Source organism: Panulirus ornatus, chromosome 38 (assembly GCF_036320965.1).
Source record: "Panulirus ornatus isolate Po-2019 chromosome 38, ASM3632096v1, whole genome shotgun sequence".
NCBI lineage: Eukaryota > Metazoa > Arthropoda > Malacostraca > Decapoda > Palinuridae > Panulirus > Panulirus ornatus.
Genome location: NC_092261.1, coordinates 4,531,840 through 4,545,223, shown reverse-complemented (window position 1 = coordinate 4,545,223; position 13,384 = coordinate 4,531,840). Strand labels below are relative to the sequence as shown.

General features: G+C 46.4%; 2 protein-coding genes across 2 annotated transcripts in view; both read left to right on the top strand.

Moving 5' to 3' along the window:
- Positions 1-13,384, top strand: part of Mpc1 (mitochondrial pyruvate carrier) — a 117,481-nt gene that overhangs the window by 82,433 nt on the left and 21,664 nt on the right. The gene's annotated exons all lie outside the window — the stretch shown is intronic.
- Positions 3,240-8,292, top strand: LOC139760833 (uncharacterized). The gene is made up of 2 exons (XM_071684488.1): positions 3,240-3,376; positions 5,640-8,292. Exons 1-2 carry the CDS (start codon positions 3,371-3,373, stop codon positions 6,777-6,779), a joined length of 1,146 nt encoding a protein of 381 aa, XP_071540589.1. The 5' UTR covers positions 3,240-3,370; the 3' UTR covers positions 6,780-8,292.

Sequence of the window (13,384 nt, the reverse complement as noted above, 5' to 3'; positions counted from 1 at the left end):
CTACAGTGAAGAGACCAAAGTTCTGGACTAAGTTCTTACCTTTGTTATAAATACCTTGAACTCCATGTGATCTTGAACTCCTTGTCCATATGTCTGAAGGATATTCTAACTGTGAGTCAAGTTTACAGCTCTAACGACCACCTTTAATGGGATTTTCTGGCGATAAACTGAGCATCTTGTGTATTCCAAGGTCCCTCGTACACTCTTCTTTCTTATGCATTTTGTACACGTCACTTTGGAACATGGTTCACTCTCCAACGCGCTGTATTTCATTCATTAAGTTTGGCACCATCGGCAAATATATTCAGGTATGACTCAGATCCCTCAAGTAGGTCACTTTACGTTGATCAGAAACAGTGATGGTCCCAGCACTAAGCCTTGTCGGAGCACCGTGCTGCCTCCCTTTCGCCTGGTTTGAAAAGCATTTAACTTGTGCTTCAGTATGATTTACACATTGTCAGTACAATATAAGAATTCCTCTTCTGACATCAGCTTTGAAGTCCAACTTCTTCAGTCAGTCTTCCTTAAAAGGACAGTCTCAAAGAGCCTAATAATAACTTAGAAATTACACACATACACACACACACACACACACACACACACACACACACACACATACACACACTACCCTCAACTCTTTCCCCAGAAGTTGCAAAATTTCTTAGAAAATAAAGGTCCAAGATTGCAATGCATGGTCACCTACATCTCACGTGTCTCTTATGTAATCCCTACCATCCAGGAAGTCTGAATCATGATTATCGTCTCTCAGAACCTGCAGACTACCCACTCATTCCTGACATGGGTCTGAAAGCTCCAAAGGCGACTTCCTGCTCGCCGTCTGAGACACGGCAAATTACTTGCTTTCATCCGACCGGTTGGTATATGTGTCCAAAATCTTAACCATTCCTAAAGGGACTTGTTCTCAGGCTTGGCACTGAGTACAAATGGTGAAATACCTTAAGGTCCATGAACTCAGAACGGGTCCATCGCTCTTCCTCTCAGGACTTCCCCGAGGTTCTGATAGTCAACGTGTCACTGGCTTCCCAAAGGAGTCAGTCAGCCTCTCCCAGTCTGGTAAGAGGAGGCGTTTCTGGATCTCTCATAGCAAACACACCTTTGAGATATCGCTGACCGCTTTACGTACACTTGATTATGTAAAGAAGAAAAAAAAGAATACTTTGCTTTCTGAAATATTCAGGACGCTTCCTTGATCGTCTGACCCTGGTGAGGTAATGACATAGTTTGGAGTAAACTTTCCTGGTTTGTCTCGCAATTTTCCTTACTCGCTTCTCTTATTTCGTTCTAATTTAAATGCAACTGTTCCTAACGGTTTTATTTCTTTAGAACGCTGCGTGGGTGCTGTGTTCAATTCTTTTTTTTGTTTTCCCTCCGTCTGTCATCACTTTCCCTTGGTTGTTGACATTCTTTCTTGCTAGCTCATTCCTTCTCTTCCTCGTCCTCCTCACCCCATTCCACACTGGCACTACATATCTCCCACGACCTTCCATGTAGTTTCACAAAATCGGTTTTTGTCACACCGTTCTATCAAGTTTCGTAATCTGGCATCTCAACTTGCGTTCTTAAGAATGATTGTTCCTTTCCATCTAGTTCCCAGTTGTTCCTTTCCTTCTGGTTTCCCATTGTTCCTTTCCATCTAGTTCCCCATTGTTCCTTTCCATCTAGTCCCCCATTGTTCCTTTCCATCTAGTTCCCAGTTGTTCCTTTCCTTCTGGTTTCCCATTGTTCCTTTCCATCTAGTTCCCCATTGTTCCTTTCCATCTAGTCCCCCATTGTTCCTTTCCATCTAGTTCCCAGTTGTTCCTTTCCTTCTGGTTTCCCATTGTTCCCTTTCTTTTGGTTCCCCATTCTTCCCTTCCATCTACTTCCCTATTATTCCTCTGCATTTAGTTCCCCATTGTTCTTTTCCATCTAGTTCCCAATTGTTCTCTTTCATCTAGTTCCCCATTGTTCCTTTCCACCTAGTACTCCTTCCAGTAGTATTCTTCTGGTTTCAATCCGATCCTAGAAGCACTTCCTTTTTCATTACCTCTTTCATTGTGAGCATTTAAAAGATGATTGACCTTCAAGGGGAGGAAGGTCATAGATGAAGTTCGATCAGAGGCCGATAGATGATGTTTTTAGTCTCCTGAGTCTACTCCACGTGAGTGTCAGGTCCAACCTTGAAGTCAGCTCGATGACACTGACCCGGGTGGACTCATTGGCATCGGGTCGTTCCTAGGCAAGGCTTCGTACTAAGCAGAGACCTCAGGAAGGTCTTAGGAGGAGCAACGGATCCTCTTATACAAGTTCTCGAGAACTTGTTTTCGTATGTAAAACCTTCTCCAGCGAGTCTCTCTCTCTCTCTCTCTCTCTCTCTCTCTCTCTCTCTCTCTCTCTCTCTCTCTCTCTCTCTCTCTCTCTCTCTCTCTCTCTCTCTCTCTCTCTCTTCTACAAAAGAACAAGTTAGTATTCAGGCTGGCTTTCTTCTACAGCAGGGCGTGTTAACTTCGTCCATCAACGTCATCGGGAACCAAGATATGTCCCCCCAAGTGACAGTAGAGAGTTTGAGACCCATAGTAGTTAGGTCGAAGGCTAGCGGTTTTCGAAGCTATGGTGAAGATGATAGTGTAGTGAAGACGCAGTTGCTGAGGGTGTACTGAAGGTGTATTTGTGAAGGATGAAATTAATATAGGTTTAGCAAGGCTGTGATTGAAGCGGAGTTTGGTGGTCTGTCCCTCTATAGTGAATATGATTGTCAGTGATAGTGAGGAAGGAGACTGTCATTGATAGTGAGGAAGGAGACATACTCCATTCGCTCGTTGTTGTTTTTTTCCTGTTATCTCACCATTGTCGAGGATGGTGTTGCCCACACGCTGGACTGGTTTAGGGCAGATGGCTGACCTCAGATATGCAGTGGAGACTTACGGTGGCAGGTTTCGAGCTCGCCAGACCAGCCTAGATTATGGACTGGAGGTGTTCCGCGCACGCCAATGATTTCATGCACGTCTTCCTGACCTCCGGAGGGTATGAAACGCTGGCCTCCTCAGGGAGGTCGGGGAAGGCTCAAGGCTATCATGATAACCTGAGACCGAAGGAGGCACAGCCCGAAGAAGCGCTAAGACGAGGCCCTTCCTTGCCCGGTGGAACGGGCCAGAGTCGTCGAACTGGCCGGGCAGGCGGTCGGGAGGCAGGCAGGAAGGTAGGTAGGTTCCTGGGGTGGCCAGAAGTGAGAGTAGGTATAAAAGGCGGCGTGAGCGTCGCATGTTGCACTCAGTGTTGAGCAGTGGCTAGGATCGGCCGCTTCGCTGTGACCCGAAGCTCCTTCCACTCGCAGCCAGGGACCTCCCGTGTGTATCTCAACGCCACCACGATGATGGTTAGTCCCGCACATAACCTACCTCTTACCCTTGCCACCTGCCCTCACTCCTCCACAACGTCCCTGACTTCACAGACACACAGTGCCGCAGGAGGGCTTACGGAACAACAGTGGTTCGGCAACGTGGTGACACTCGTGAGCGACCAGAGACGATCGCAACGCTTGATGTGGATAAAACCAGCGTTAAGACAGACGTCCGTCTCCCGCTCCTCTGTCATAGTGGAGGGCGGTACACCCCTTGCTCTGGGGTCCCCTTGCTGTGTTAACACGCCATCCTCACACTTCTTTAAGGATGTATAGAGTGATGACATGGGGGTGTTAACCTCCCCCTTCTTTTGTCAGTGACGCCCCTGAAGTGGTAAAGGGTTACACCCCCTTCTCGTCCCTGATGTCCTTAAAGTGGTGAAAAGGATGACAGTGGTTTAGTTAACAGTGGTGTTAGGATGGTGTGGTGTTCCCAGTGATGGAGGAAGCTTGAATAATCCCGCGTGGTTAGTGGTGGTGACTGGCAGTCTTCATCGTTGTTTGTGGTGAGGGACTACCTCTCCTCATGTTAAGGAGGAGGTGAGGGGAGGTCCTCTTTTGTTATTAGAGGTGCCCCTAGGATGGTGAGGGAAGGGGGGAGGGGTGACCTTTTTATCTGTCCCTAAAATGGTGAAGAACGATCCTTCCTTCTGTAGTCTGTAGTCTGCGGGAGGTGATGAAGGTCGACATGCCATTCAGGCGTAGATGGCGGTGTCCACAGGTAGCATGGTAAGGGGCACCACCTGGAGAGGTAATGGGTCGTTCTCTCGAATGCTGTTTTCATGGTGTTGCTGGTTGGAAAGAGGAAGACTTTTCCTGTTGCTCGTGCTATTCTTAGAATAGTAAGGAGCGACTCTACCCCTCTGGTTGTCACTGGGGTTTCTATGGTAGTTAGGAAGAATCCTTCCCTTTACTTCTCAGCGGTGTTTCTGAGATGACAAGGTGCTGCACCCTCTATTGTCACATGTTCCTACGGTGGTGAGGGGCTGTACCCTCTGTTGTCACATGTTCCTACGGTGGTGAGGGGCTGTACCCTCTGTTGTCACATGTTCCTACGGTGGTGAGGGGCTGTACCCTCTGTTGTCACATGTTCCTACCGTGGTGAGGGGCTGTACACTCTGTTGTCACGTGTTCCTACGGTGGGAAGGGGCTGCCCCCTCTGTTTGTCGTTAGTAGTGCCCTTTCCTTCAGCTGTTTGTGATGTTCCTACGGTAGTGAGGGGCAGTTCTTCCTTCCGTAGTTAGAGACGTTCTTAGGGCATTAATGGGCCATCTTCCTCCCCCTCCCACCGTTCCTGCTGCTCCCTCCAGTGCTAACGGATGTGAACGGCCTTGCAACCTCCTCCTTCCCCGCCGTTAGTGGTGCATAGTTGTAGAAAGCAGGGCACAAAAGGGGGCGAACCCCGTCTTGTTTTTGCTTGGATGGAAAGCGAAACCTGTTGTTGATGATCTCCGTTTTCTCCGAGTTGAAGCATAGCCTCCGCAGGCAGGACACACACACACACACACACACACACACACACACACGGTGGCCAAAGGGGGTAACACCCTCCAGTGTCTACACCCTCCTGCCTGTGCCTGTGTGAAACACACAACTGGCTCGAAGAAAAGATGAAGTCTGACGAAGGTTACAACACCTGGCAGGCGCTTCGTCGAGGTGTTGAAAAAAGAAGTTCAACAGACTCAGAAGCTTCGAAAGTTTCACTTCATTTGTATTTGATAACCACAGTGCAGCTGCAGCCACTGTAGGACTGTTACAGTGGATACAGTGTGGGAGGCGCTGGGTTGTGACTTCAGATGCCCCTGTCTGGGTTGAGCCAGAGTCCAAACAGCAACCACCCTCCCCCCAACCCTACACACATTACTGTTTCATGAACCCAACAAAACTTATCCGATTTATGAGTTTATAATGATTTATTCAAATGTAAATTATATATATAGATAGATATCAAACAGTGGGAAACTGCACAGCAGACATTAACCTGAGCTTTGCATTTCTGAAAGGTAAACATTCATGCAGTATACACGCTGGTCTGTTTGTGTCGCCTCCAATGACACGTGCGGCAAGAGCACACTTGACTGAACCTTTAATGATGACGTTAAAAGGTCAAGTGGAAAGGGACGTTTTGGCTCTGTGAAGGAGGCCTCACTGTGGCTCTCGAGTATGTCACAGGGAATCGCCCTGGGTCTTGGTACTGATGCGCGTGTGTATGTTATTAACTGGCGTTGTTCTTCCACAGCACGTCCTACTGCTCCTGGTGGCTGTGGTCGGCCGTGCGTCTTGCTCGGCACTGCCCGACGCCCCCGTCCTGGAGGTAGGTGGGTTCCACCCCGTGCAGGGTGCTAGAGGAACAGGTCCTGCCTCCGGCTACAGCGCTCCTCCCCACCCGACGACACCCGCCCATGCCACTCACGCGGCGCCAATCGACGGCCCAACGAAGACCATATACGTCAACGTGCCGCATCCGACGCCAGCCAGTCCCTTGCCGCCTATCGCTGCCGGCCCGCCGCGCAAGCACTACAAGATCGTCTTTATCCGCGCCCCTCCACCCCCACCGCCTCCACAGCCAATCTTACCCCCACGCACGGAGCGGAAGACCCTCATCTACGTGCTGCACCGACGGCCTCAGGTGCAAGAACAAAAGGTCATCAGGGTGCCGAACGTGCAACACGATCCTGAAGTATACTTCGTGCAATATGACAACCCACCGTCTGCCGAAGAGCTGCAGCAGCTCTCTGCGGGTAACCTGCAGGGGTACTCGGTCGCCGCCCAGCGCACTGGGGCAGGTGACGCAACTGGCGCCGTCAACCGCAGCCCCGCTCTTTCCGGTCCTCTAAGTGACGAGGTCAGCCTCGAGCTAGTGGCAGATGTGGACGGCGTAGGAACAGGCTTCCCACCTACCGGTCTAGTTGACAGTGGCAGTGTGGAGATTCCCTTGACAGGGTCTGGAGGTGGGATTCCCCTACCGACCTTGCCGAGCACAAGAGCTACTCCAACGCCTGCAGGTGAGGTTGGCATTCCCCTGCCGACACTTCGAGGAGCGGGGTCTTCTACTAGAGCTCCCCTGCCACCCACTGGAAGTGGTGTTGGCATCCCTCTTCCAGGCCTTGGGGCTATTGGGGGCAGCGGATCCTCTGCCTCCGTATTCCCTACATCTTTGAGGGGCGGCACTGGTGGCTCGGGCCTCAGGGTAATTGGGGATGATCTGGTGCGCCCGATAGGAAACACAGGCTTGTTCCAGGAGGTTGATGACGACTACGATGTCTTTGGGAATTCGTTCGAGGCCCCAGGCCTGTCCATAGAAAATCTCTCCTTTGAAAACCGCGTGGGCGCCGCGGGCACCACGATACCATCGTTGCAGCAACCTGCCCGGACTTGAGCGCCACCTGCGTCCCACTGTCTCTAGTCTTGCCTAGCGGGCGGTGGTGGTAGTCGCACGATCTGGCCCGGCCCGGCCCAACACCCGCACTCATCCACCTCTCCAACAGGAGCGCCAGATGGGTCGCACATCCCCACACGGGGACGGGTGGCGGTGTTTGGGAACTGGGCGTAGAGTGCACACGCTCTATAGTGGCTTCTGCTACAGACTTTAAATTATTATGTCCGTATTAAACTAATATTATTTTGTAAATATTATATAGATGTCGTTGTTTAGGGGCTTATGGTACGCCTCCGGAATGTACCGTTAGGCCACAACCTCTCAAGGTACACCTCCAGGATGTACCGTTATGCCACAACTTCTCTTTAGCTCTCTTAAAACAAGCTCTCCTACATACCCTTCGTTATCTGGCGTAAAGACTATACACTCATCCCTGCATGTACCGTACGTGTCAGGCCAGCTCCTGCTGTGCGTGTATAGCTGTGGGGAGAACATCCACAGATGCAGACTCAGTAAAGGAAACGTCCTTCCTTTTAACCTTGCAGTAGATGGAATTCTAATTGTCCAATAATCTACTTTTATCCCCACGATGCTTCCATGGTACACATCTTCCAGCTCAACACTTCCCTCCCTCTTCTTACCGTTTTTCCTTCTTCTATCAGTTCTTTCCCTCTACATACCGTTTCACCAGCCCCCCACCCCACTCCTTCGCCAGATACTCCTTCTTACTTTGACATAAATGTTTGTTTGAATGTTACACTAAAGCTGTAACGATGTTTTGTTGTGTCTTTCGTTTGTGTGAGAGATCTTGCTGGTTACCTTCCTGGTGAGGGAGGCGAGCCAGCTCTTCTGTATAACATCAGTGTGTACCTCCTCAGGACCTTCAGCACTGTAGACCTTCTCATTCACCGGTTGAATGGTGAATGATGTTGTCGATCTTTCATATTAACATGATACATTCACTGGCTGAATGGTGACTGATGCTGCAATCATTCATGTTAACATGATACATTCACTGGCTGAATGGTGACTGATGCTGCAATCATTCATGTTAACATGATACATTCACTGGCTGAATGGTGACTGATGCTGCAATCATTCATGTTAACATGATACATTCACTGGCTGAATGGTGACTGATGCTGCAATCATTCATGTTAACATGATACATTCACTGGCTGAATGGTGACTGATGCTGCCTATCATTCATGTTGACGTAGATAGATTTTTTTGTAAATAAAGATGACTTTTCCCCATTTTTTTTATCAAGCGAAATTTATAAAGCCCATGAATATTTCTGTATACTTCATGTTCCTTATTGTGATCATCATCAAATCCCTTTCCTTCCTCAGAAGGTGTTTAAAGAGTATCAAACACCGGGGTATGGTATGCAACATTCAACCGTTTACGCCTGTCGTCTGTACCCACCTTGACTCCCTCCCTCCCTTAGGCCATGATTTGTAGAGTGTTCAGTATTCTCTTTGTTCTAAGAGTGAATAAAAGATATTCTGTGTCTTGTGGGATGATTCCTTCACGCTAACCTGTCTCACTGGTCGTGTCCTGACGCCTCGAATGATATCTTTTCTGTCGTGTCATCTGAAATGATCACACACACACACACACACACACACACACACACACACACACATACACACACACCCTAGCCTACGCTTGGTGCCCAATTTAACGACCAGGCCGTTAGAGAGAATGAGCAGCTAGGTTAACTGCAGACCAACTGCCGCGAGCAGGATTCGAACTCACGCGGGCTCCACCCTGGATGGCCCAAAAATGCGTCGCGGGTCAGGAACGCTAACCGGTACACACACACACACACACACACACACACACACGAAAATGTTGAAACCTGATACAGCACTGAATATATCTCGCACAGGGAAAATCAAATTGACTAAATCCTCACCCTGTGACAATCTCCCGTTCCATCACTTGACTTTCGCTTCCACTTCTCCTCCATCCTCTCCCCTGGCAACCACCCACTTGAAGAAGGAGAGGAAAAAAAAAGATGGGCATGTTCCAGTTGTGAAAGTGTTTAGAGGCACGCATGTGCAAATTTACCTCAACTGACTTTCAGTGTTAGCAGTCCTTACGTACACATGTATCTGAATGGGGACCAAGGAGAGAAATTCTTTTTGACACATAATTGCACATAAAAAAAAAATATGCATTAAAAAAATACTCATCCAGGCAAACACAATTGTGTGATGAGTGATGTGGGTAAGCATGAGAAACACATGAGTAAGTGTGAGTGATAAAGCAAGCATAAGCAACACTTGGAATATAGTCTTGTGAGGGAAGTGATGTACACAGTGTGTGTGTGTGTGTGTGTGTGTGTGTGTGTGTGTGTGTGTGTGTGGCATATAGTGCAGAAAATCATAACAAATACATGACTTCATAAATGCAAAAAGACCACTTGTAAAAGGAAACACTAGAATCTTGAGCGCTTTCGTGCATTACATCTTCAGAGGACCAGTCACAGCTGTATCTAATCCTCTGAAGATGTAGTAATACATTTAGCACTCAGAGTACTTGTGTTTTCTTTTCCTAGTGGTATTTCTGCAAGATATATGATATAAAAGTGGCGAATGATTGAACAAATGAAACGAAAGATGTGGTAAATACGGATCTCATGCAAAAGTTAAAAAAAAAAAAAAAATTGTGCGATAGTTTTGAATGATCAAGGGATGTGGTTCCACGAGTGTCAAACTCCCTCCTCGCACACAGGACAAATGGGTAACTACACACACACAAAGGAGCGCGCGTGCTTCCATGGTTTTGGTGGTTAGTGTTACTGACCATGATTCACCAGTGGGCCCGCTCGAGATCGAACTGGCCGTGGCACTCGTCCCACAATCAACCGAACTGTTCATCTTTCTGCTTGGGGTTAGTTGATAGATAGATACCTTCCTTAGGCTGTGGTGTGTGTGTATGTTCATATAAGAATAAAGATGTGATATATATATATATATATATATATATATATATATATATATATATATATATATATATATATATATATATATATATATATATATGCAAAGTTAAAAGACGAGGCAACAAGAGTGTAAAACTCCCTACCCGTAACACACAAATCGTAATCACACACACACACACACACACACACACACACACACACACACACACACGTACACACCATTACATCCCCGAGGGCTGCCTCGTACACCCTTTTGTGTACCATGTTTCCCAACCCACCACCTTCACTTTTTATTTCCTCTCCCTCTCCCACTTGCTTCCCGGCGGTGAACTCGCACCTCCTCCAGCCAGCATCTTGAAGCTAGACCAGCTTGGATTGCTTCATCACCACACACACGCCCTCCTCCTTCCCACGTCCTGAAATTACTCCATCAAATGCTTCAATAAAATAAAACACTTTGGATACATACTTACGGAAAAGTAATATATATATATATATATATATATATATATATATATATATATATATATATATATATATATATATATATATATATATATACATTGATATAGAAAACTTCTAGCCAAGTTTTTCTGCTTGACCAACTTCCCTCCAGGTGCTTGGTGCCCCACAACCTGCATTTGGAGCCTTGCACGAGTGACTGTATTGGTTTACCCGCATTCAAATAGCCGTTGGTGTTATAGGCTATCGGCTAACATTCCCAGCTCCCACACGACTGTAGCCGCTCGAATGCTGCCGTAGAAGGATAGTGTTGTCTATATTCGTTGCATACACACACACACACACACACACACACACACACACAGACACACACCAGGTGTAGCGAGGTAAGACTGGTGAAAGCGTGAAGAAAGACGTCAAGCCTCCTCATGATCAGGGAAATATATCAGAGAGAAGTAAAAGTTTACCTCGATTTTGTACACAGAAGAAAATTAAAATAATCGTCCCAGAGAAGAAACTCTTGTACGTCCACACACAGAAAATTAAACGGAGAAGCTACCTAGCTACCTAATCATCAGTATAAGTCAATAGATAGAGAGAGTGGGAGAGTGGAAACCTACCTGGGCACCACGAAGCAAAAAATAGAAAGAAAACGAGACGACAGAGAATGTGTTTGTGGTCAGAGCTGAGAGGGAGGCTGTTTCGTCTAGAGTTGTTGAGGGTTGGGAGAGTTGTGAGGGTAGAGAGGGGAAGAGGGACAGTTGCAAATGTGCTCAAGAAGCGTGCAACTAACAACAAATCACATACCACCCTACCCCACGCTCAAGACCCATACCACACACAACATTAGGGCACCACTCCCATACTACACACGCATATCTACTGCCTGTGTCTCCACCAATCATTCCGTGTCACGCTGGCAGACTGTGTGATTATCATTTTTGTGTGACGGGGGATTGAGAGTTTGACACTCCTGTTGCTCCGTCCCTCAACCTTGTATAATATATATATATATATATATATATATATATATATATATATATATATATATATATATATATATATATATATATATATATATAGTCTTCACCTTCAGTATACACGCAGTGGTTAGCGTTAATGACCATGAATCAGCACGGGCCTGGCAGGGGTTGGGATCCGCAAGGGTTGTTCCAATCCTGGGCGCACAAGTCGTACCACACACTCGAGGTTGGTCGATCAATGGGTATCTGGCTTAGGCTGGGATGTATGTGTACGTACAAAAGATTAAAGACATGGTATACATATACAAGGTCAAGAGACGGGGCAACACGAGTGTAAAACCCTTTCCCCGTAACACGCAAATGTCAATTACACAATACCGCAGCCTATGTCAAATACCATTTTCATCGACCAGCCCCTAAAGGGAAGGTTTGAACAGCTTGGTTGGTTATAGGCTGACTGACCTGTCCGGGATTCGAACACGAGCCTTTTTTTGGCAAAACGAATCGCATTTTACACAATCAATAAAGTTCCTTCATGTTCTGTCAAGGGCTCGACGTGATGGTGCATGGTAAGGTAAGGTGCTTAGACCGCCGCTGTTGAAGTGAGTATAAAAATCCCCAAATGAAATAAATCATCATCTCTTCATGACGCACACAACAACCACACAAGAACTTTCACCCATAAGCATGAAAAATTAACTGGTAAACAAATCTCTTAAGCAACGTGTATTAATTATTCAGCTCCAGTCTCGACCCTACCTACCTATCACTTGAAAGGCATACTTAACTGTCATTCGTTATGGACCAACAAAGCCCATGGTCAAGCGTGATACGTGAAAGTACCAGAAAGAATAAATTTATATTCGAATTAATGAAAAAAGAATTTTCGTGTTACGGGATTTCTTTTTATTAAAATGTTTAACATACCTCGTTTATCAAACTGTCCGCGCTCTAGCGAACTGACCTAGTAAAGAAGGCTTCAAAAAAGGAGCCATCATTTAGTTCGCTGTCCGAACCACGACGTTTCCTGAACAGGGGTGGTATCTAGGGGAAAAAGCGCCAATGGCAAGCACCGATAATAAGTCCCAAGCTTGATCAAAAATTTATATACAGTGGATGTATATAAGAATATATAGTGTAATTATAAACTGTTGCAGAGTTAGGCCAAACTTAGATTTATATAAACTCTTAAATTTATGACTTATTTCATCAAAATTGTAACGTAGAAGCGGTAATGCAACTGATAGTAGCAAATCATTAAAAATAGTTGAAAAGTAGGCAAGTTTCTTTACCTTAGATACGCCACAGGTCATGAAACGAGAGTGCATCAAAGTGAGTCAAAGCAAATGGAGTGGCAACTCACTAGCGCTTATGTTTTTGTCTCGTCCGAAGAAAGGTGACTGTCGCTGGACAGATGCAAAGTCACGGGACTCAAGACCAATAGGAAAGATTCTGCGAACCAGGAAAAACTCCTGCAGCTCTGTCTATCTGCTTGTTTAGGTATGCGTTGTGTGAAGAAGTGACGGGTGGGATTAGAGACAGGTAAACATTCTGTGATGGAAAGTTGTTTGAGGATGCAGAGGGAGAAATTCTGACCAGAATGACACAGCCAAGCATAGGCGAGAAGCCATCGGTTGGGGGGAGTGGGGAAGGAGCTTCCGAAGACTTATAGTGGGGGTGCTTCCGAAGACTTATATTGAGAATGATCTTGAAGATCTATATTGTGGGTACTCCTGAAGACTTATGAATGGGGTTCTCATAAAGCCTTATAGTTGGGGGGTTCTCGTAAAGACTTATGATGATGGACCTCTTGAAGACTTTCATGGTGATGGCCTTTCTCAAGACTTATGTTCGAAGTACTCTTGAAGACTTATGATGGTGGTCCTCTTGAAGACTTATGGTGATAGTCCACTTGAAGATCTGTGGTGATGGTCCCTCTGGAGACTTATGGTGGTCTCTGTCCCTCTGTCTCTGAACCTATACCTCTAAAGGTCATCCTAACGAATCTAGTAATAACTTTTTCTAAATTAGATAAGCCGAAGCAGTAATGCTACGCCGTCATGTCCACGTAATCATAATACGATGATTAAACACTCTATATCCATCTTATCCTCACAAATATCATTCATGAATATTGTAATCTAAATTCTACCTAAAAGGAAATCATTTTACGGGGGTTGTTAACATAAGGCGGATTACGTATACAG